The sequence below is a fragment of the Pseudonaja textilis genome, chromosome 1 (genome assembly GCF_049901715.1).
Source record: "Pseudonaja textilis isolate UNSWEBS1 chromosome 1, rPseTex1.2, whole genome shotgun sequence".
NCBI lineage: Eukaryota > Metazoa > Chordata > Lepidosauria > Squamata > Elapidae > Pseudonaja > Pseudonaja textilis.
In genome coordinates this window covers 284771003-284795617 of record NC_141990.1, presented here as the reverse complement: position 1 = coordinate 284795617, position 24615 = coordinate 284771003, and the positions used below count along the sequence as shown (strand labels likewise).

At 37.5% G+C, this 24615-nt stretch overlaps 1 protein-coding gene across 2 annotated transcripts in view; it reads left to right on the top strand.

Moving 5' to 3' along the window:
• Window positions 1–24615, top strand: part of LTBP2 (latent transforming growth factor beta binding protein 2) — a 108612-nt gene extending 83997 nt beyond the window's left edge. Inside the window, exons 20-33 of one of the 2 annotated variants that reach the window (XM_026711717.2) lie at window positions 3274–3396; window positions 4741–4866; window positions 5896–6018; window positions 6972–7103; window positions 8524–8649; window positions 9621–9764; window positions 10786–10977; window positions 12854–12937; window positions 13514–13642; window positions 13869–14009; window positions 16158–16328; window positions 21186–21446; window positions 22334–22483; window positions 23528–24615. In XM_026711717.2, the coding sequence (XP_026567502.2) occupies window positions 3274–3396; window positions 4741–4866; window positions 5896–6018; window positions 6972–7103; window positions 8524–8649; window positions 9621–9764; window positions 10786–10977; window positions 12854–12937; window positions 13514–13642; window positions 13869–14009; window positions 16158–16328; window positions 21186–21446; window positions 22334–22483; window positions 23528–23691 (2066 nt within the window). In that variant the 3' untranslated portion in view covers window positions 23692–24615. Of the gene's footprint in view, window positions 1–3273; window positions 3397–4740; window positions 4867–5895; window positions 6019–6971; window positions 7104–8523; window positions 8650–9620; window positions 9765–10785; window positions 10978–12853; window positions 12938–13513; window positions 13643–13868; window positions 14010–16157; window positions 16329–21185; window positions 21447–22333; window positions 22484–23374; window positions 23507–23527 lie in introns of those variants that run through there. The other variant, XM_087921949.1, reaches the window with a different exon arrangement.

Below are 24615 nucleotides of genomic sequence, written 5' to 3'. Positions count from 1 at the left end.
TTCACAGCAGACATTACAACGCAAATATTTATCACAAGGTTTTAACCTTATTCCATCAGATAACTCTACTGTACGTTTTAGCATTTTAAAATTTACATGCCCCAAACGCCTATGCAATAAATGGATACATTCATTATGAGGCTTTATATTGTTAAATACAGTCTGTGCCTCCCCTTTCTTACTATCATGTAATACATACAATGTTCCATTTAAAGCTGCAGTTACCCTTTTGTTATCTTTTTCAATTATGCAATTATTATCTTTAAATGTAATTACATAACCTAGTTTGTCTAATACCCTCACAGAAAGCAAGTTCATCTTTAACTGTGGTACATACAACATTTTTATATCCTGGTTTAAGCATGGACAGTATGCAATACCTTCACCCTTGGCCTTGAGGTTCCAACCATTAGCGAGTGATATATGTTGAGAGCTTGTAGACATTTTTATAAATTTTGTCTTATCTCTCGTGATGCAGTGGGATGCACCACTGTCCACCACCCATAAATCATTCTTCACATCACAGTTGCTAAACGTGGCTAGTTCAAAGGATTTCTTTGGCTTTTTTACATTCTGGCTTTTTTCTTTTCTGCAGAATCTTGCCAAATGTCCTCTGCCTCCACAATTAAAACACTTTTTAATTGTGTATGCCGTCGAAGATAAATTCTCTTCTTCCGGGTGCTTTACTTTACTAAGTTGGTTTCTTTCAAGCTTTGAAGATAATTTCTCTTCTTCTCTCAGCTGGTCACGTTCACATCTTCTTCTGGCTTCTTCTAATAGCCTGCCGGTAATCTCGGTTAATGATAAACTATCTTTTGGCAATACCTCTAAAGCTAGATCCAATGAAGACAGTATGATGTATACTTGTTGCAACTCATTAAATATAAGCTCTTTTTCTTGTAATTCCTGAAAAATGCTTTTCATACAGTTTAAATGAGTTAACATGTCTCCATTCTTCTCAAGATGTGTTCTAAACAGCTTCCGTGTAAGATTGATATGAGCTCCTACACTGTCTCGAACATAAATCTTCCTGAGGTTCTCCCAGCAGTTTGCAGCATTTTCCTCTCCACGGATATGGATGAGTTGCTGGTCAGAGAGAGTCAGTCCTATGATGCATAAAGCCTGCTCATTCTTTCGTTTATAGTCTTGTATCTTTTTGTCATCCTCTTCAACATTAGGATCTAAGTTAGATACATCTGGTGGGTTTGTTATTATGTCCCACAAACCTTCTCTTCGTAGAAGTAAACTACATTTCATTGACCATGAAACATAGTTTGTTCCATCTAGTCTGGATATCATGGACAGATTTGGCAAATTTACTTGTGCCATTGCTCTTGAGATAACTATTTAAAAACTAATGAAAAAACAGTTTGTTTTTACAGTAATGTGCAACTCACACCAACTCTCTCTGCTATATCCTGGTTAGTTAGACTGTGCGCACTGGGCCCATAACCAATGTTAGTGTTTGAGGACAAACCCCCAAGCAGAGTGTGCAGCAGCAGTCAAGCCAGGCAGCCAAATGAGAGAGGCTGGGCCCAAGAGTATACACACACTGGAGACAAACACTGTTTGTTGTTTTAAATAGTTGTTTAATCCATTCAGAGTTTAAGCATTGTCAATCAGTCCATATGTCATTCACAAATATATCCATCCAGTAACTTAGTCCATTAACTAGTCAGTACTATGTCCTTATCTGCTTGTAAATCTTCTCCTCCCGATACCTTTCTCTTGAAGACAACTCTGAGTATCTACAGGATATCAGCTCACCAAGGAAATAGTCCTTTTGTTCAGCAGAAACAGTATCCAGCACAGTAGCCAACAAACAGTAACAAGCAGATGTCTCAAACAGGAGTAAGCAGCAGGCAGGCAGAGAGCAGAGAGACCAGGGCTGTTACGTTTCTCTCACTGCCTTTTATTGCAGCTTGCAACCGCACCCTTAATTAGCTAATTACATTGCAGTTTGGTGCTTAAAGCTACAAACACTTAAACCTAGGTTTATATATTTATTCACCCAAACCTAGTTGGTGTATCGATATACCCAACAACCTGTTTGCAAATTATCTAGGAATTTTCAACAAAGAGGAAGAAATGGCAGGTATTTCATTATATACAGTAATAGTGTATAGCTAATAAATGCTCTGCATTTGAAATGACACTACTGTATTCCTAGTTCATGGTTAAGAGTGACAATAAAATTAATGTTTATCTTTCTTTCCAGCTACTACTTTAGATTTAAGTATTTCCTTACAGTTATCAAGCTGGGTGTGGCTGGTGACAAACTTGAAACCCTTAATGATTGAAACAGATCAAAGAAATCTGAAAGAATGACCACAAAACATGCACCTGTTATATACTAGATGAAGCTAGTATACATTTTTGTCGCGTTATACACATTATTTGTCAGATTATTAATATAAGTTATACCCTTAACAATAGAGACAAATGGGAAATGAAGCATATTAACAATGTTTTTGGTGGACAATCCCTGTTTCCTAGAACTGTATACTATATTTTTAATTTAGAGGTGAGCTATTTCAAGTATACATATAAAATAATTGAAGTCCAAACGCATGTTGGAAGGTTTGGTATACTGTATATCATTGGAACATTCCTTAGGTGACTGAGAATAATTGCAACTACTTGTTGATATTTATTCAATGGCATATCCTGGCTTGCTCCTTTCCAGCATTTGAGTGGCCCTTAAAGAGAAGAGTCCTTATATTACTTTACAAATAGACGGATGCACACATAGTGAGAAGTCAGGCTGATGTCTTTGTATGTTTGAGCTAGAAGAACTTGGTATTAGCATGAGTAAATATATAACACAGTGAACAGCCACAGGGATGTATGTGTCTGTCTGTCTGTCTGTCTCTCTCTCTGTGTGTGTGTATGCTCTGATACTTGATGAATATGTTTTAAGAAGATCAAAGCTCATTAAAATAAGTTTTATTTTGTTTTTAAACTTTGAAATATCAATAAAATATTAAAAAAATAAAATAAAATATATACACTAAAGAAAATTGTATAGACAGAACTTCTTTAGGGATAGAATGTGTTTGATTATATTCTTAAGCATTTGCAGTACACTTTTAATATCAGCTGGACAGGAGAACACATACATTTCCTGCACTAATAGCTCCAGCAATGGTACCCTGTAGGTTTCTTTTTTCATTTAAAATAAACACAAAAAAGTCTAAGCTTGTGTCTATAAGGAATTTTCCTTCCCTAATTGGTGTTGCTTTCCATTAATCATGCCTTCCTTTCCTTGAACAGACAGTAATGAATGTGAATACCCAAACATTTACTGTTTAGGAGGAGAGTGCTTAAACACACCAGGATCCTACATGTGTCATTGTAAGCTAGGATTTGAACTTTTCAATGGGACCACATGTGAAGGTAAGCTTAGTGTAACACATCTGGATGAATTTGCCCATTCTTCATTAATTTAGTCACTTTTAGAACTAGCATAAACAAAAAGGGGAAAAAAGACAGACTTATTAGGGGAATTTTATGTAGTTTTTGTTCAAATCAGCCTCATTAGTGTCTAGGAAAAAAAATTACATCTGATTGCTCAAAAAGGAAGTAGGGAATCTATCTTGTTTTTGAAGAATAAACAGTAGCATCTTCTAAATACCTTTGTATTTGTATCACTTGTGCTCATCTATATAATTTAAACCAGCCTTCTCCAAATTGATGTTCTCTAAATAAACGGAGAATTCTGCAGAATTATCTGCCAGGGTGGGGATTGCGTACGTGATGGGGATTCGGAGCTAGAATTTCACATCTGGAGAGTATCAAGTTGAGCAAGGTTACTCTGGATTATTCTAGTTGTTTTCACATGCTTTTGGCAAGTAATAGAGGAACTGGAGCTTAATATTAACTTCTCCTTTCCTTTCCTACTTCTTGTTTCTTTTTCCTCATGTCTATATTTGGTTTCTTCTTGTTATCTTATCATTTGGGTGCTGTCTTTGTTCTATGTTCTTAATTCTGTGCTTTTATAAACCATATCAAATCAATTGAGTTACAATTATTATTGATAACTACCTGTATTTTATAGAAATATAATATAAATAATAATGTATGACTAATTTATTTGTGTTTCTTACTTTTTTCATATTTGAATATAATAGAATGAAAGAATGACATACTGTGTGACCATCACCTTCCTTGGTCTGCAGCTTACTCTCCCATAATTTTTGGAACTCAGTTAACATGTTTAAAATTGGAATAAGCAAAAGATACCCCAGGGTTTCTTAGTTAATGTATTGCTGTTTTGAAATATATTGGTAAAAAGTTCTGACAACTTGTTAAACAGCAGCATATGGATTTCCACCTACCCATTTAAATTAGGTTGCCACAATTAAAAAGCAAGGAGAAAAACAGGTATGGATTTTTGCTGAAAAAGACATTGAATTATATGACTGCTGACCCCTGTTTCTTGATTTTAAGTGAATACATGCTAGACCTCAGGATATGTGTGTATATTTAGAGCTCTCTCCAATAATAGATTTCTGGAGGAGACTCTCAGAAAGCTGTTTTCATTCATTCATTTTCATTTCATTTCATTTTAATGTCAGCTTCCCTTATAGTTTAATATATCCCATCTCGATAGCTTAGATGTGACTAGCGTAAGATAATCTTGTTCTGAATGTTAGTTGATAGTGTTAAATTAGAATAACCTGTAGCAGCTTTTCAGAGTGAATTCCCTATAACTATCTTTACTATCCTTACCTCCTACAGATCAGAATGAATGTCTGGACAGTGGCATCTGCAGTCCCAACGGCAAATGCCTAAACAGTCATGGATCTTATTTCTGCATTTGTGCTCTTGGCTTTTCAAATGCGGCTGGTGGAGTCAGCTGCCAGGGTGAGATCTTAGAAGCTATAGTGATCAAGAAAGGTCTCCTTTCCCCGCTATTTTCTTTTCAGATCAGATCCCAGACGGATCTTAAAAGATGCTTTCCCATTCAACATCATCCACTTTATATTTTCTCTTAAGATCGTGCAGCAATCTAGCATTTGAAGGGGAAAAGATGATTCAGAATGCATATTGGAATTCATGCCGTTAGGACTCACACTGCCATCTAAGGATAAATATGTATTTGATTTAGAGAGGTGCTGAAAAGAACATATGTATATGTATCCAGACATGCTCTGAATTACCTTCTACAAATCTAGGATACTGCGGACCCTACTCTCTGCCCCTGCTTTTGCATGTCCATATTTCCAAAAATTACTGAAGTAAGGTACAATGTTGATGACAGGGCTTATAAATTCTGAAAAGTTCTCAGTTTAGATTTCATTTTGCCACAGGCAAGCTAAGCTTTCTATGCTAAATTATGGGAAGTGTAATTTCCGCTTGCTAACTTAATATTAATCATTTTCCTAATAACTTAAAACATCTTCGAGATTCATCCAGTCATTGTATTGTCAAAATAACAGTAATGAGGTTGGGTTCAAAATTGGCTGAATGATGCTACAATGACAGTATAAGGTATTAGGGAAAACAATGATAGTATATATAATTCCCAATTAGAAATAAACCATTTGCACCAAAGTAAATTCCTTGTGTGTCCAATCACACTTGGCCAATAAAGAATTCTATTTCTAATTCCCAACTATGAATTTATTCCATTGCTTGCTATAAGGTTCTTCACATTCTGTTTCCGTTTGCAATTTAAATTTAGGGAAATCGGAGAACCTGAATTCAAATTAGCTAATTTAGTCCATTCCAAATTAGGCTCAGATTAATTCATTTGGATCAACTCAGACGAATTCCTCCATTACATACTATCAACCCTTCCTAGTTTAGCTTTCTGCTGTTCTATTTCAATACTATTTCACATTAAAGTCTGGCTTCTTTTCCTGTGCTTGTATGTTGTATTGTATTTGGCAGATGTGGATGAATGTGCTGATCAGACCCGGTGTTTGCACGGTCAGTGCATCAATACAGAAGGATCCTACAGCTGCTTATGTCAAACTGGCTTCCAGCATTTGCAGGAAACAGATGACTGTGTAGGTAAGAGCTGACCTCTGAAGAAGAAGGAAGAAGATGATAGATCAAAATCAAGCTAAGCAAATTGTTGGAGGCATTTTTGTATTTTATATCTACATTAAAACAAAAACAAAAACAAATGTTAGCTGCTGGCATGGGGCTGAGAGAGATTGGTAGGGATGTGGAAGCTTAACCCTTTGCTTCCAGGCTGAGATCCTGGGAAATGTTGCTCCCCTGAAGCTGTTATTGGCATGAGAGAAGTTCTTTGCATTATGTCAATGCAAGGTTTCTTCTTAATAAAAATAACAGCTCAAAATGGTTTATTGGGTCTCAATTCACATGTGCAGGTGGGTAACTCCATACTATATAGCTGCCCTCCATCTTCTAAGAAAATGTTATTGTTTTCATTACTAGTGCTACAGAGCAGTTCTTTTAAGAATGCTTATCTCCCCTGAAGTGATAGTTTATTTATTTCATTCCCATTATTAATTTATTATGTTTGTTCAGCCAAATTTTAGAACTACAATACTTATTCTACAGAACCAGGCAATTTTGGGGGGTCAACACTGTATTTTGGTGATAAGGCAGCCTTTTTCTATGGACTCTAGCTGCTATAGGGGGCATTGCTACTGATGTAAGATTATCACACTGGGCAGGTATACCAGTCTTGTGGGCACTGTATCCACTTTTTGTTTTTTATTGTACTCCCCCAAATGCTAAAAAATCTTAATCAATTTTAGTAACACAATCAATGTTGCTCTGGGAACACAAACATGAGAGTTCCCCATTGTTACTTAAGGATACTTGAATGTTAACTATGTTAGCCATCAGGGCTTGTGCATTTTTTTCAGGTTCTTCTTGTCTTTAAGACATCTTTCATGTTTCCCCCTTTCCCTACAATTTACTGCTGCCAAGTCTTCTATTAAATGTTGTCCTTTTAATACATTCTTTTGAAAATGCTTTCCCCTGGATGACAGATGTGGATGAATGTGAAGAATTTGGGGCTACTGCTTGTGGCATATGGCAATGCCAGAATACCTTGGGTTCATTCCACTGCATTATGCGATGTCCTCCCGGCTTCCATCGCACACCATTTGGTGAATGCATCGGTAGGTGCTGTTGGGAAAACTCTGGGGTATGTAAATGTCAAGGAAGACCCTCTGCAGAGAAGAATTCCATTTTATAAAGAAGGAGAAACATGTTTACATTATAGAGATAAAAATACTATCTGGCTGTAGTCTGAAATATTTGGAGATTGTCTCTCTTTCTCTTTTAACAAAATGGATATTGTTTTGCTCTTCCTCTTAGACAGTTTATTAAACAGGTATATCTCCCATAGATGAAATACACATGAAAGTACCCAGAATGGAAAGCAGCTTGATAGAAATTGACTCATAACTTCCTTTTTCCTATTTATTGCTGCTAGCTAATTCATGTAGGAGGAGACAGTGTAAATACTTCCATCCCTGATATTATTCTCAGTTCAATATATGCTAAATATATAGTCTATGATCAAAGACTAAAGTACCAGTATAACACCATCAAATAAAAACAGGATAAGATATTAGCACAAAAGAAAACAAGCAGATAATAGAGTGGGAAATGAGCTACATCTAAAGCAGTAAATCAATAATCAATTCATAAATATTTTCCAGTATTGAACTTATAGCAATCACAATCAGTCAAAATCTGGCAACCTTCCTAGATATTTCCGCAGACCAATATAAAAAAGTAATGCAACAGAACTTGAGATATTGTGTAAATTGCTCAGTCCAACTAAGGACAAAAACAAGCTCAGAATGGAATATTATTAAACCTCTCCTCTAAACTTATGGATGACAAAATTTTATGTCTGGACAATGAGAATGTTTATTTATGTGAGATAGAAAGCATGTTGAAAAATAAAGTGAAAGGTGTATTACACGTCCATTATGATAATGAGAACATTACTCCTATATTTCTGCAAGACTAAATTCTAAAGTATTTCTCTCAGGACCTGATATCATCAAGAAATAGGAGAGAGATTGCAATAATTTAAATCGAAGACTATGCATTTCTTCCAAGGAGAAATACATTTATCAACAATAACTACAGTATATTAAGATTCCTTCTGTTAATATTAGCTAAATTTCAAATAAACCTCTGCAGAAGGAGGGCCATAATACAAAACTAGAAGTGTAATCAATGCACATTGAGAGACATGTAACATTGCTCTTAAGAATTTGGATTGGGTTACTTATAGTATACACAGAACATAAAGTTCAGTATTTCAGACCTAAATGCTTCCTCTTTCAGTTTCTTAATTCTCCAGAGTTTCTTTTTTGTTGCTGAAATGTCACTCTGATAATACTGAAGTTATATTAAAATTAATTCATGACATTTGCATTTTTGCACAGTCTCTTGATATGAATTAAAAATATCCACATGAGTCACATTGCTAGCATGTGTCTGAAATGAAGAAGCAAAATAAGGTTTGCCTAGTCTTTAGAAAGGACTATGTACTGATTTGTTGATCTATCTGTTTTGCAGATATTGATGAATGTGCCAATGAGACCCTGTGTGGAAGCCATGGTTTCTGTGACAACACTGTTGGGTCATTCCATTGCTTGTGTGACCGTGGCTATACAAATTCCCCTTCAAACCATGACTGTATTGGTAAGAGTCATTCAGCTTTCCTAGATCCACACTGCCTCTTTATACAGAATTCGGGCACCTTTCCAACATGTTTATCAAGGTTATGGTCTTGAGTAAAATCGCTTCAAGATAACATTGGGGGTTTGGGGGGTGAGGGGTGGGGTTAATTGTATTTGAAATTCCAACTTCCCAATTCTCAAGTTCTTTGTGAATAAAGCCTTATACTGTAAGGATAGGACTGAAAAAAATGCAATGCCCAGACGAATCTTTAAATCTAGTTCTTTTTGGAAAGAAATACTAGTTGTGATTGTAGCATAATCTGAGGCTTAAGCATTTGTATAAAACCCAGACTTTCTTGGAGAAAAACAGTATCATTCAGAGGAATGCTGAAACCTAGAGCTGGAAGGATGATAGAGATCATCAAATATAAACCTTTGTTGCAAGACATCATCAAGTACAACTTTTATAGAAACTCATAGATCTTCTATTTAAAGGTTTTAGTCAAAAAAGAATCCACCAAGTTTGCTCATTGCCAGATATCTTAGCAAAATAGTCTTCCTAATGCTTTCTTGAAGTTTCCTCTTTAACATTTCAAATTCATTGATTTAGGTTCCATTTCTTCAGACACAGAAAACAAAATTGGGCCATCATTTATTGACAGTGTTTAAACATTTGGCTGTCCTATCATTTTTTCCTTTTCATATATTTAATACTTAAGCTATTTTTTCAGCTATTTTATCTCTAGAGATCATATTTCTGTACTAACAACTTAGCCAACAGAATTATTAGTTGTATCCCATGAACTACAGCAGGAACCACATTTTGCTGACATAGCTCTAAGTTTTAGAAAGTAGGCACGAGGAGTCAGAAATGTAAATGTGCAACTTTGCAGAATGCAGACATTAACTCCTTAGATGAGACACAGAAATGATGACTCCAAAAAGCACTGAATTTAGCAGACATATTGATAGACTGTACTCTGATTCTTGCAGATGTGAATGAATGTGAGCTGATGATTGCAGTGTGTGGGACTGCACTTTGTGAAAACGTAGAAGGAGCCTTCTTGTGCCTGTGTCCAAGTGACCATGAGGAGTATGACACAGAAACTGGGGAATGTCGCCCTCGATCAGGCATAGGTAAGGGTTTAGTGAACAATATCCTGCAAATGGAAATTGGAGGTGCAATTCTTGCAAGTTCTTCTTTTTGGTCTGGGTAAAAGAAAGAATTGTGGGCTCCATGATGCTCTCTGACCTTGGTGATTTTCTTATAGACATTTCATTACCAAACTAGGTAACATCATCAGTGAGTAGAAATCGTCTAAATTTTTAACATATTCCAACATCAGAGAGTGTTTAATCACATTGACCATAATCTGAATTTCTTATACATATAACAAGTCTATTAAATGTAATCTCATGTGGATATTTAACCAAACACCTTTTGGTTCAGAGAGGGAAAAAATAGCTAGAAGCATATTAAATCCCATTTATGAAAGCAAGATTTGAAAACAGTTAACTATAAATGGATAATGACATAGAAGTTGCATCTGAGTGATTTTTCTCCTGCTTCAAAATGGAGTCTTCAAATAAATGGTCTTAATACAAGATTTTCATAATCCCTGATTTGTCATTAGTAACATGATGTCCAGCTCCATTTTAATATTTTGGGAAGGTAGAGTTAAGTGTTCAACAAAATGTGCCTTATTGACAATATTGGTTGCAACTCTTTAAAAAAGCATGCTTTAATGAAAGCATTCAAGCACATACAGCCATTAAAGACAGTTTTAAAGTAATACAAAACATAGCCTCTTTGAAATGTGTTGTGGGAATCAATGGGAGGCTAACTTTTCCATCTTAAGCAATCATTTGTAATTTGGAGAGAAATTTTATTTACAGATAAAGAGTATAATGCAGACAATGATGACTTGTATTATATTTGCATTTGGAAAGACAAATGCAAGTAAACTTCCAATTAAACTATTTGGAATTTGTGAAATATATTTTACATTGCTATAATTAATAATGTAATAAAGTCTAGAGGATGCTTTGCTCTGACAGATTGCTTTCATCAGACAATTTCCAGATGTGTGCCTGTTTGTCCAACAGAATGTTATCAATGTGATTCTGTCATATAAATTATGTTTTACTCTCATCTCAGGGGAACCTAGAAGGCCTGTATTTTTACATCCAGATAATACAGAGCGGAAGGAGTGCTATTATCACATCAGTGATGTCCCATTGTGTGATAGTGTCTTAGCCAATAACACCACAAAGGAGGAATGCTGTTGCACAGAAGGAGCAGCCTGGGGAGATAATTGTGAAACATATCTGTGCCCAGTCATTGGCTCAGGTATATTGCATTATTGTTGCATTATTGTCTTCAACATGTGAGCAATGAAAAAGGAACTTCCTAAATGCTTGTTTGTTCTGAATGTATGTGTACATGTATGTTTTCTTTTTCTTCCATTCATTCGTGTCTGATTCTCAAAGCCTGGACAAGTCCCTTCAGTTTTCTTGGTGAGGTTTTTCAGAAGTGATTTGCCATTTCTTCATTCCTAGGGCTAAGAAAACAATAACTGGCCCTTGATCACCCAGTTAGCTTTATGTCCAGGATTAGACTTCTCAATTTCTAGTTTCTAGCTTGATGCCTTAACCACTGCAACAAACCAGCTCTCATGTGTTTTGGTATATGTATGTGTAGACAGTATGTATATGGTTGTATATGTAGATGCATAGCTATAAAGCTGTCCAAGTCAGGCCTGAATATTAAGTCGCTAGAGTACATAATCTGCTTCTTCTAGAGCCCTCTAGAGCTGTAAACTGACCATTTTCTTTACAAACTTCCTCAAGATGGGAAGATTGGAAACGAAATAAACATTATCCAGGTCTGTTGAGTCAAGTCGTGGCCTCTTAAGAAGATGGAAGATAATCATCTCTTTAAAAAACAGAAATCCACTCACCATTGCATGGACCCAATTACATAAGAAATAGTACAGAGATGCCAAAATCTTAATGTCCTTATATAAATTCAATGGTGTCACCATTCTAGAATATTGTGTGCAGTCACACCTCAAAAAGGCTATCATAGGACTAGAGAAAGGTCAGAGGAGGGCAACTAAAGTAATCAGAGGACTGGAGCAGCTCCCCTATCAGTTGTATAACAGGGGACATGATTGAGGTATACAAAATTATGCATGATGTGGATAAAGTGAAAAAGGACTTCCCTTTGCTGAAATATTACAAGCAGAGGTCATTCAGTGAAATTGAATCCTGGAAGAATCAAGAGAGAAAAAAAGAATTTTTTAATGGGTAATTCAACTTTGGAATTGACGATCACAAGATATAGTGCTGGTTACCAGCTTGGCTGGCTTCAAAAAAGGGGTTGGAAGTCCCTCCAAGTTCATGGAAGTCATGAGGATCAATGGTTATTACACTTGATGGAAGTATACAACTGCTCTGAAGGCCCTCTGCTGGGGGATTAGAAGGCTCTTTTGTCCAGATGCTTGGCTATATGAAAACAGATTGATGGACTAGATGGGCCAGGGGTCTGATCCAGCAGGGATCTGATTATGTTTTTCATGTTATCTCCTGGGAGACTTTAATCAATCAGGATGGGCAGGGATCTAAGACACAGGAGGTCACCCACACAGCTCCAAATATGCTGGATAGTTCATAGGGCTAATAAATTCAGACTCTTCATAAGTAACCAGGTAGGATCTGTGCAGTCAGATTCCGATTCCGAATGAATCTGAGCAACTGTACTCCTTATCCATTTTCTCCCATCTCGTAGTGGTAGAAGTAGAACAGTTATCACGAGTCTGTGTGTTCAGCCAAGAGTGAGGAAACCTCCCACAACCCATCGAGGGTCAATTCAGTGACCAATCAGGATTACAGATGTGGTCATGTGACATGTACTACATTTCCCAGGATACCTTCACTTCATTTACCATGATGCATTCCCTTAAGGGGACAGCTCGCAATTGCTAACTATCCAATTCCCATACACTGGCTGGACAGCACAATGCCTACAATATTCCTCTCAGCACCTCACAAATGTTCCCTCTTTACCAGGAAAGTCAAGGTTACACTAAGCAGCACCACTGATCTTAGAGTTACCATGATCAGTGGTATCTCAGTTATATGCTATAGTAATATGTTTCTTATATTTTTTCCCTTCTTCTGAGTTTCATTTAATTATAATTCTTCTTTGTCAATTTTTTTGGCAGTGGAATATATTGAAATTTGCCCCAGTGGGAAGGGCTATATTCCTGTAGAAGGAACACTGATTTTTGGACAGACATCTTATACAGGTACTTATAATTCTAACAAAGCCAACAGTAATTTCAAGCTCAAACCGAATGGGAGGGATGGCTTATGTTTTAGAAGAAATATTTCACTTATTCAAGTGTTAATATCCATAATCAGGTTTTTTCCTCATAGATGCCAACGAATGTGAAATGTTTGGCTCTGAGATCTGTCTGTCATTATGCATTATATAAGCAATTATTATAATACAATAAACAGTTCTCATGTTGAATTATGACTTTGCTACTCTTATAAAAACTTCAGAGAAATGCCAGCGATCAAACAGTAAACCCAGCTCACTTCACAGTGTTCATATTGATGTAAATCAGTGGGCTTTTCTATATGTATGTATTTCTTTTTGTATCCCGAATTGACTACAATAGGCAGGGCTTTGCTGCAAATAGAAAAGTTTTCCACCAGAGATTTTAGTGTGAAAAGAATATTCTAGAAATTCCTTCCTTCCTTCCTTCCTTCCTTCCTTCCTTCCTTCCTTCCTTCCTTCCTTCCTTCCTTCCTTCCTTCCTTCCTTCCTTCCTTCCTTCCTTCCTTCCTCTTATTGAGGTTTGTTTTTCCCCGCATAGATGCCAATGAATGTGAAATGTTTGGCTCTGAGGTCTGTCATAATGGACATTGTGTGAACACAGTGCCTGGATACACCTGCTTCTGCCATGTTGGATATTTCTATCACTCCAGCCAGTTCGCATGTGTTGGTGAGAATCCTCTCCCTGCTTGTTTGACCCACTTGACATCTTTTGTAAAAGGCTCCCTGTCACATTTGGAGGGAATGATACATTTACTGAAAACATGGCCCAGGGTGAGCAAGAGGCCATCCAAAATATCAACTATTAACATGAGGGGGTGTTGAGTGTTCTGTATGTGAGGGTGAAAGAACATTTTTTTACATCTACTTGAGTGAATTCTCTGTTGTGATCATAGATCTTGATGAGTGTGAAAATGAAGAGGTCTGTGCAAATGGCAAATGCCTGAACACAGCTGGTTCTTACCACTGCTTCTGTAGCCTTCCCCTGGTTCTGGATCTAATCCACAATCGCTGTGTCAACGTTTCCAACAGTGCAGGTGAGATTCCTCTGGATAGTATATAAACTGGTCTCTGTAAACATAGAAGAGTTCTGACAGAGTCTTGTGAAGGTAAGTTTTGTTCTTGAGTTTAAAATGGCAAAATCAAATAGGGATGAGGTCAGGACACATTAGAAAACATAAGAGAGCCACTTGTAGTACAGGTAGCCCTTGACTTATGACAACAACTGAGCCCCAAATTTCTGTTGCTAAGTGAAACATTTGTTATATGAGTTTGCCCCATTTTATGGCCTTTCTCATCACAGTCATTAAGCGAATTACTGTAGTTGTTAAATAAGTCAAACTATTGTTAAGGGAATCTGGCTTCCCCATTGACTTTGCTTGTCAGAAGGCCGCAAAAGGGGATCATATGACCCTGGGACACTGCAACCGTCATAAATATGAATCAATTGCCAAGTGTCTGAATTTTGATTACATGACCATGAGGATGCTACTATGGTCGTAAATGTGAAAACGGGTCATAAATCTCTTTTTTCAATGCCGTTGTAAGTTTGAATGGTCACTAAATGAACTGAAAGCACATATGATTTCCTATGTAAAAAATAATAAGATGTGATCAATCTCTACAAGATTGGAAGATAAGATCAATCTCTAGAAATAACTTCATAACTCTGATACAGAATTTAATTCATCTTGGAAACTATGGATTATAGTTCTATATATGAACTTACGCAACATTTGAAAGCTGGACATCTCTTAGCATAAGGCTTAAATATCTCAGCTTTGATTTGTTAAACAAGAACACAATTCTTGGACTAGACAGTGGAAAAATTGATTTCTCATTCTGTTTTAGGATGCATGTTGGTTATTAATTAGTGAATATCCATTTGAATTTAATTATGTTATGAAGTCTTAAATTGATACACTGTATTTTAATATGTGGTAGTTCAATGTTGCTTCATACTTTTTATTTAATATTACTCTGCTTGTAAATCTCTTTTATCTTTTCTTTTTAATTAAAAAAAAATCTTCTAAAAAATGAAGCACCAAAGTAGGAAACTTAGTTTAAAACTATGTCTCTGACTGATTGACTTTGGGCCGATCAGCATGTGTCAAACTGATCTACTTCCTAGGATTGCTGTGATAAAATGGAAAAGGAAAAATAATGTTGGAAAAGATAGAAGGAAACAACCCACATGCTCAGGGGCTTAGACAAGAGAATGTGGTAATGTTTGGGATCTTTTAACTTGAAACTAATGGAAATGGCACCTGACTCAAATATCTAAAAACATACATGGCATTGACAAAGTATGAAGGGAGATGCTTTTCTTTCTTTTTTTCAAAATACCAGAACCAGGCATTACCCAATAAAGTCAATTGGAAGAAGGTTCAAAAAAAGAAAGCACTTCATCACAAGTGTATAATTAATCTGTGACTTTAGAACCAGGTGTGATGGCCACTAACTTGAATGGTTTTTAAAAAGGATTAAATACATGCATCAACATACATTGGAAAACAGGTCTAGCGACAGATATTGAGCAATTTCTGCATGTTTATATTGCTTTCTAGAGTCATTCAAATATCATAGTGCCAAAATAACAGTAACATAGACAGGCTGTATATCATTTCCATAGCGACTGTGTATTATTGTGGAGACCCAGTAAGTCAGCAGTGTAGAAATGAACTTAACCTTGAAAACTCACTGCTATATCTGAACTTGAAGCAGTATGCTTCTAAATAACAGCTGCAGGAGGGCCAGGTGGGAGAGGGATATGTCTCTCTTTTCTGTCTGCTTGCTAAGATGGGTCATGGACTGATTCAGCAATGCCATTCCTAGGTTCTTATGTTGCAAAAAAGATCCTAAAAGTCAAAACATTTCATTACTTTGTAAGACATGCTTGAACTGCCTTGATAATTGTCTTCCAATGATGTTTTAATTTATATTCCTATCCTAAGCCTCAAGACCTAATGGCCTTGCTACATCTATGATTCTATATGTTGACCCTCAGAACAATTAAATCTCAAGCTTTTTTTCCTAGCCAATATTGCAACAAAAGATCAAAATTCTGCAGAAAGGAAAAAGGGAAGCTCTTTTATGATTATATAAGGCTTTACAGTATTACGGCCTTAATACAACATAGAGACTGGCTTATTCCTTTTCTATAACCTTTTTTTCCCCAATAACAGATAATCCCGATGAACCTGACAGTGAATTAGAAATTTGTTGGCAGAAGGTCTCAACAAGCTATGTCTGTAGTGAACCATTGCTGGGACGACAAACAACATATTCAGAGTGCTGTTGCCATTATGGAGAGGCTTGGAGTCGGGACTGTGCAGTCTGCCCTCCAAGGTCCTCTGGTGAGAAAATGTCATTTGCTTCAACAGTTAGGCTTTGTAGTTGAATTTAGAGTAATTGATTAGCCTGATTGCATCCAGTTTTGGTTAGCACAATACAAAAAAGATGTTGAGACTTTAGAAAGAGTACAGAGAAGAGCAAAAAAGATTATTAGGGGACTGGAGGCTAAAACATATGAAGAACAATTGAAGGAATTAGGTAACTCTAGTCTAGTGAAAAGGAGTAAGGGTGACATGATAGTAGTGCTCCAATATTTGAGGGGCTGCCACAAAGATGAGGGGGACAATCTATTTTCAAAAAAGTAAAGCATAAAATACAGAAATTAATTCAAGGATAAAATGGATAAAAGAAAATATAGTAATACATGTGATAAGAATCAACATTCAGATACATACATCACTTTACATGATACATTGATCTGTTTGTTATCATGAGTTCTTAGCTCAACTGCCTTAAATATAAAAAGCAGTTCTGCTCACAATGTATACATTAGAGCCCAGTAGGAAATAGAACAGACTGTGATTCATATCCCAGTGGCTTGTTGTTTCAAATAGGGATGTTAAATATTTGAGAGGAACTTGGCAAACAAAACATGAGGGTTATCTTTGATGGCTGGGCCACTGCATATATTCATCACCCTATGATATGGCAGGTGATGGAAGCACCATACTTGACTGTGGTATCCAGCATACTCAAATCTTGCTCTATAATGGGGCTGTCAAATTTGCGGCCCATGGGCCAGATACACCATGCACTGGCCACGCCTCTGCCCCGTTTAGTGAAGGGAGAAAAAGTCCCAATACATCACATGATGCTGCTGTGATGATGTGAGTTTGACACCCCTGCTCTAAAATAGGCCCTTCTTGATAATTGTGTCAAGCTCATTAATAGATAGATATTTTTCAAACTGAATTTTTTTTCCTTAACTAATTTAAAGGTCTGCTTTTGTGAATAACTCCATATCTGTTTGGGCACTGATATCTGGGTTCCTCTGTTTATAAATTACCCTTGTCTGGGAGGCAGTTGAGAGTAAATAGTGGGTTGAAAACCATGTTGTGAAGTAACTTTGGTAACTTTGAAGTTAGGTCTTATTAATATTTCTGTCTAGCTACATGACCAACTGGATTCATTGTTCTTAATGAATTTTACTGTCATTGTTCTTTACTAGAATGTTTTTTGTTTTCAGTTCAATTATTTTCAATATTAGATACTGCTCAGAGAAGTCCCTGCAGTTTTCTTGGCAAGATTTACCAGAAGTCGTTTGTCATTTATCGCTTTCCTAAGGCTGAGAGAAGGTGACTAGTGCAAGGTCATCTAATTGGCTTCATGCCCAAGGTGGAGACTAGAATTCCCAGTTTCCTAGTTTTAGCCTGATGCTACACCAAAATGGCTCTCACTAAAATATATAGTTAAAATTAAGTTTACCTGGTGCTATTTGAAATACTTCTAACATTCATGGTATAAATCCACATGACGGTTTATACCATGAAAGAGTGCAGAGAAGAACAACGAAGATGATTAGGGGACTGGAGGCTAAAACATATAAAGAACAATTGCTGGAATTGTATGTCGAGTTTAATGAAAAGAAGGACTAGGGGTGACATGATAGCAGTGTTTCTATAACAAAGAGTTGCCACAAAGATGAGCAAATCAACCTATTCCCTAAAGCACCTGAAGGCAGGACAAGAAGCAACTGCTGTTAACTAATCAAGGAAAGAAGCAACCTGGAACGAAGGAGAAATTTCCTCACAGTTAGAACAATTAACCCATGGAACAGCTTGCTTCAAGAAGTTGTGAATGTTCCAACCATTGAAGTTTTTAAGAAAAGATTGGATAACCATTTGTCTGAAATGATATAGGGTTTCCTGCCTGAGCAGGGGGTTGGACTAGAAGACCTCCAAGGTCCCTTCGAACTCTAATATTTTGTTATCTGAAGACACAGGCACATTCTCAGTTACAATAAACCAGAAATCCAGAAAAAAATCATAAAGAATATACTTGATTTACATTATCCAATCTTTCCTATCTCTTTCCACCCCTGGAGAAAGTTAACTTTTAAATATTAAAAACCTACCATGGTATTAAAAGTTAATGTTTTCCTTTCTTGCTGCTTTTACAAAAAAAAAAAAAACCCCGAACACAATGCTTTGTTATTTGTTTCTATTCCTTGTCTCATTGCGTAACAAGCCAAAAGTTGTTTAGGACTGGATTTGCTCAGTTAAGCAAACTGATCACCCCACCCACCACTCCAAGGTTTTATACTGAAGCATTCATTATTAGTCACCATGGAAGGGATTTTTTTTGTTTGCTTTGTATGAAGTAGCTTCCTAATGGAATATAAGATAAAGCTATTGTGGCTGGGGTTAGAAACACATGGAGTAACCCAAGATAAGGAATAGGGATCTTAGGGATCTTCTCACATTTAGTTCAACTGGCTTTCCCTAGAGAACTTTTTACCGCAATCTATCCAAACAATTTCTCACTCCAGGAACCCTATTAATGCTAATTTTATTTATTGTTTCCAGGGATTTGGTCACTCATTCCTGAGTTAGATGATTTTCAGATTAGTTTACGGCAATTAAAACAAAAGCGAACAATAGAATAAACATATATTCGATGTTTGATCCTTAATGGAACTACATCGGCATGGAGGGAAGAATGCCAAGGGTTCCTCAAGATTCTGTCTTGGACCCAATGCTCTTCAAAATCTTCATAAATGACATAGATGAGGGCATTCAATTTCATCAGATTTGCTGAAGACACCAAACTCGGGGGAACTGCCAATGCTTTAAAAGATAGACTCAAGTTTCAGAAGGGTTTTGATTGGGCCCTATCCAACATGATGCATTTGGTGACAAGGAAAGTAAGGTCCAACATTTAGGCAGGAAAATCAAAGGCACGGGTCGGGGATAGGCAGCAGCTGGCTCAACAGTAGTGCCTATGAGAGGGATCTAGGTGTCCTGGTGGACCACTGCTTAAACGAGTTAGTAGTATGCTGCAGCTGCCAGAAAAGCCAATACAGTTCTGAGCTGCATCAACAGAGGGTTTGTATCAAGATCAAGTGAAGTGATAGTACCACTTTATGTGGCCACTGCTGAGGCCACATTTGAAATACTGCCTCCAGCTTCAGTCACCATAGTACACAAAAAATTGCAGAGACCCTAGAAAGATTGCAGAGAAGAGCCATGACGATGATAAGGGTCTAAACTCTAAGATGGGGGGTCCCCAACTGTGGACCAGCACCTGGCTGTGGCATGTCAGAAACCGGTTCGTGCAAACAAATGAAGCCCCATTTGTGTGCAGGCAGCACACAAAACCACATCCCCTCTGGTCCGTGGAAAAACCTCTCTCCACAGAACTGGTCCCAGGTGCCCAAAAGTTTGGGACCATTGTTCCAAATTCTATGAAAATGTCTTAAGAATGAAGATGTGCTTAGTTGGAAGGGTCCTTGGTGTTCTCTGAGCTTGGTTGTTTTCTTGCAGAAGTTTCATTATTCAAACTAGATAACATCATCAGGACCAGTCCTGAGGATATTTCCTAGTTTGGTAATAAAACATCTGTAAGAAAACAACAAAGTTCAGAGAGAACCAAGGACTCTTATTTCAATTCTCAGCTACAAATGTTTTTCTTTATTGGTACCACCATCAGTGCTAGTTGGGGAGTGGGGTTTGTTCTGTTTATATTTTAGAGCACAGGTGTCAAACTCAATCATGTCACATGGTGTATCACAACTTTTTTGTCTTTGGTGGGTGTGGCCTGTGCATGATGCATCCAGCTCTTGGGCCACCAGTTTGACATCCATTATTGAGGCTTGCCTGTCAGTGTTTCAACTCTGAACTACAAAAATTTTCTTTTATTGATGTTTAGCTTAATGAAGAGAAGATTGAAAGGAGACAAAGTAGCAGTTTTCCAATACTTGAAGGGCTGCAGAAAAAAGAGAGGGAAGAGAGTGCTTATTTATTCTCCATTGAACCTGAGAGTAGGATAGGATAAGAAGTAATGAGTGAAGTTTGTTAGAGGAAAATCCAACCTGGAAATGAGGAGGAATTTCTGATAGTGATAATTATTAAGCAGCTTCCTTCCCAAAGTTGTGTATGCTTCATTACTGGAGGTTTTAAAGAAAAGATTGGACAACTATTTGTCTGGTATGAGGACAACCATGGTATGAGGACAACCATGGTATGAGGACACCCTTTTCATTCCTATGATTCTTTGAAAAATAATACTTGATTGATGACAGATATACAGTAAATGGATAGATGGTAGCTAAAAGGTATAAAATCAGATACTATATACATATATATTTAATATACATGTTATACATTTTATGAATATATTTTATATAATAATCATGTATATAATCAGATTGGTAAGATGCTCCTTGGGAAAAGCATTCCATTGCCAGGATGCTATTACGGGCTAATCCTCACTCATAGCCCTAGTTGATTCTGCTGCATCTCTAAAGATAGATCATTTATAATGGGTATCAAACTCAAGGCCTGGGGAGAGGCTGGATCCAGCCCAGATCTGCTCTGCGGGGCCACCCTGGAAATAGTGAAGGACTGGCCCACAGTGCCTCTGCCAGTGAAAATGGAGCTTGGGCTCCCAGGCTCCATTTTTGCTGGCAGATGGCCCACCTGAGCCACCATAGGTGTCCCTGACACAAATGACATCAAGCTGCCCATGCCCACCCCAGCCATGTCCACCTGCCACTCCTCCTCCCCGAGGTCAAATACACCCCTGATGCAGCCCTCAATGCAATCAAGTTTGACACCCCTCATTTATAACAATTGCAATAATCAGGCAGTATTGTATGAAAATCAGGTCCTTTATTAAGTTTTTCTTTGCTCTCTTTTTAGATGATTTTTATCAGCTGTGCAATATAGTAAATGAGGCTGGACTCCAAGAAAGGCCAAGCTATGAGTATGGGTCAAATCAAGACAGTCATCAATATGAGCTTTATATCCCTGATCTGGAGCCCTATCTGAATCGTTTGGATGAAGATGGAGCAGCTGATACCAACGGAGAAGAAAACAATGCATTTGAGGATAGGACGACACCACAAAGACAACAGATCCACCCAGATCAGACACAGCCTCGCTACATGCCTGAGCACATTGGTAAGTGTCAGGGAAAAATAAATAAAAGCTCAGTTATGCTTAGGTATTTTACTCCAACCGTAGGCATTTCAACCTTCAATCCCATTTCCTGCTTTTTAAAGATCAGGTCCAGAGACTGGCCAAAAATGCAAGAAAATCTTGGTTTTAGCCAAGTGCTCAAGTCAGATTCTTTCAACATCCAAAGAGATGTTCTGCAATGACTAATTCCTCAAAGCCACTTGTGTTAATGCAGATGAAGAGATTATGTATACCACTTCCTGGATCATACAGTTGGAAGCCTCTCTGATTTCTTCTTGTAATCCTTTCGATATGCAAGTATTCTTAATTGGATTAAAGAAAGAGGCATCTGAAAAAGGAGGGCCAATAGAAAGAAAATGTTCTTTTTTCTCTCTTGTTTGTTCACAGATTGTTCACAGATTTAAGGAAAAGGTCCATGCTTGCAGGGGTGGGATACGACAGGGTTAACTACCAGTTCAGGATTTACGAGCTTCCCTGCATGCTGCGAGTCGCACGCCTATAAATCGTCATCAGCACACTGTGTGCAGAGAAGCAGCCTTTGAAACAGCCCTCTTTTCCTGCTTTTTTATCTGCAGCTGTGCCTTGCATGGCAGCTGAAGTTGAAAAAGCAGGAAATAAAGATCAGGTAAGAGCCCAGGTGGGTGGGTGGGCAAACACATCAGCAGACATAGAACCGGTTCTATGTCTGCTGCTCTTTAGAGCTACCAGTTCTACAGAGGTGGACAGAACCGGTAGAAACCCACCCCTGCATGCTTGCCTTTAATGCATATATACATAGAAAGAACCATTTTGGCATTTTTCCTTCTATAAGATTATCCTATTCTATATTGCTTTTAAAAAAATATTTATTTCTTACTCTCATCTTTCAGAGCAGTACAGCAGCTTTGAAGGGCTACAAGTAGACGAGTGTGGAATTCTTACTGGCTGTGAAAATGGACGCTGCGTACGTGTTCAGGAAGGTTACACTTGTGATTGCTTTGATGGCTTCCAATTAGATTTGAAGCTCATGGCCTGTGTCGGTAAGTGCCGTAAGTGCTGTGGGAGAAAATGTGGTAGATCTTGCCAAAAAAAAGTACAGCAAAGAACCCCCCAAACCCTGAGTTACTAAAGAGGGCTGTGCATCCTTTTAAAATGTTACGCTTAATTTTAATTGTTGGAGAGGTTTTTGGTGCGTTCATTGCCATTGTTACTATGCTAAAGACAAACTCTCACTCAGGAGTGTTTTGCTGGAGAGTTCATGCTCTTACCAAATTATTATTCAAAGTTTAGAAGAGCTTTACTCACTCCATCCTTATAGTATAGTCTTTATCAGGGGTGGGATTCAATTTTTTTAACAACCAGTTCTGTGGGTGTGGCTTAGTTGGTGGGCGTGGCTTGGTGGTCATGTGACTGGGTGAACATGACTTTTGGTCATGTTATTGGCTGGGCGTGGCCAACTCAATATCACTCACATTGAGGCACATATCTCCTTGCCTGGCCTCTCATGACTGTGGGGATGCTGCAACAGTCATAAGTGTGAAAAATGGTCATAAGTCCCTTTTTTCAGTGCCATTGTAACTCTGAATGGTCACCTCCACACAAGCAAAGTACTAGCAAAGAAGGGGGAAAAAATCCAGAGAAGCTCCTGAGACAGGAAGTCTAGTCCTGCCAAGAATGTAATAAGGGTTAACCGAGAGGCAGTTTCTGTAAGCAACACCAGAATGTTTCCTTCCTGCCTTCCTTACAGGATTAGGCCAGTAATTTCTTCTAACAACTGCCTCTCTGAACTGCTTAGAATGTTAACAACTGGTTCTAGCGAATAGCTGTGAACTGGTAGAATCCCACCCCTGGTCTTTATGCAACATGAGGTTTACTCAGAAAGCAAGTACCTCAATATGGTACAATGATTATTTGAATTCTGCTCATTTCAGATCGCTTTTGAATCATCTTCAGTTTAAATGAGATACAAAGAACAGCAATGGTAAATTCAATTTAGGTATAATCTTATAAACTAAAAAGAATGTGAGAAAAAATATGTGTTGTTGGATCTAATAGTGTTCTTCCCCCCCCACTCTCCCCATCAGATATCAATGAGTGTGAAGCAGCAAATGCCTCCATGATTCTTTGTAAAGGTAATGCCTGTGAAAACACAGAGGGCTCCTATCGCTGCACTTGCTCACCTGGAAGTGCAGCTTTAGTGGAGACTCACTGCATTCCAGAGACTGCACAAAATCCAGAGGCTGCATAACTACAAAAGAAGAGTTAAAGTGGAGGCAACATTTTCAGCCGTTTGCTTCAAGTACTGAAACTCTGTGCAGTCAGAAAAGTATTTCAGGGAACTCAGCAGCTTTAAAACATTTTACTTCCCAGAAAGCAAAGACTCAGCATATGGATCTGTTCAATTACAGTATTTCAGCCAGTGTAAGCACTCAGGGCCCAATCTTCATATACTGTATGTGCCTTTGATAAATGATCACACCATTTTTATCACAGATTTTTGGCCTTGTTACTAATTGCATTGGATAGACCAGCAGTACACTCCCTCCTTCTTGTTCACCTTTTGTTTCTTTGTTTATATCATAAGTGAACAATTTGTGCCCCCAGGATTATTCTCACAAGGCTTTACCACTTTATTGTACCAATTTCTCACTTATCTCATGTCATCTTACATTTCTTTACCATTCATAGAATGCTGCTTCCTAAATTTACTCATAATCCTTACTCTAACCTTTTCAGAAATAGTCTGAGCTTTGTATACAAAATGGGCATGTCCTCCTCACAGCTACTGATGCATTATGTCCTCTTTTTAGCATGACTGAAGGAAATTCGCATTCCACAGATAACAGACATTTGGCTTCCAAATGAATCCAGCCAAAAATCTATATAATCTTCTCTTAAAGTTATCCTTATTAGCAAATAAAAAGACACATCCAAGCCCAGAACACATTTTGCCCTGCAGAGTTAGAGCAACTATAGTTTCATTGGGGCTTGGACTTCATTGGTATTTTTTGGGCTTTCTGTTCACCAAAAGCCATAAACATCCAACTGCACCTTCTGTGATTGCTGGCATGTTACTTTGGGAAGTGGGAAAAATTATAGCTCTTTAGTTTTAAAAAGTAATGCAGAGCTTTCCATTGGAAAAAATACGTGTTAAATAAACATGTTTTTTTTA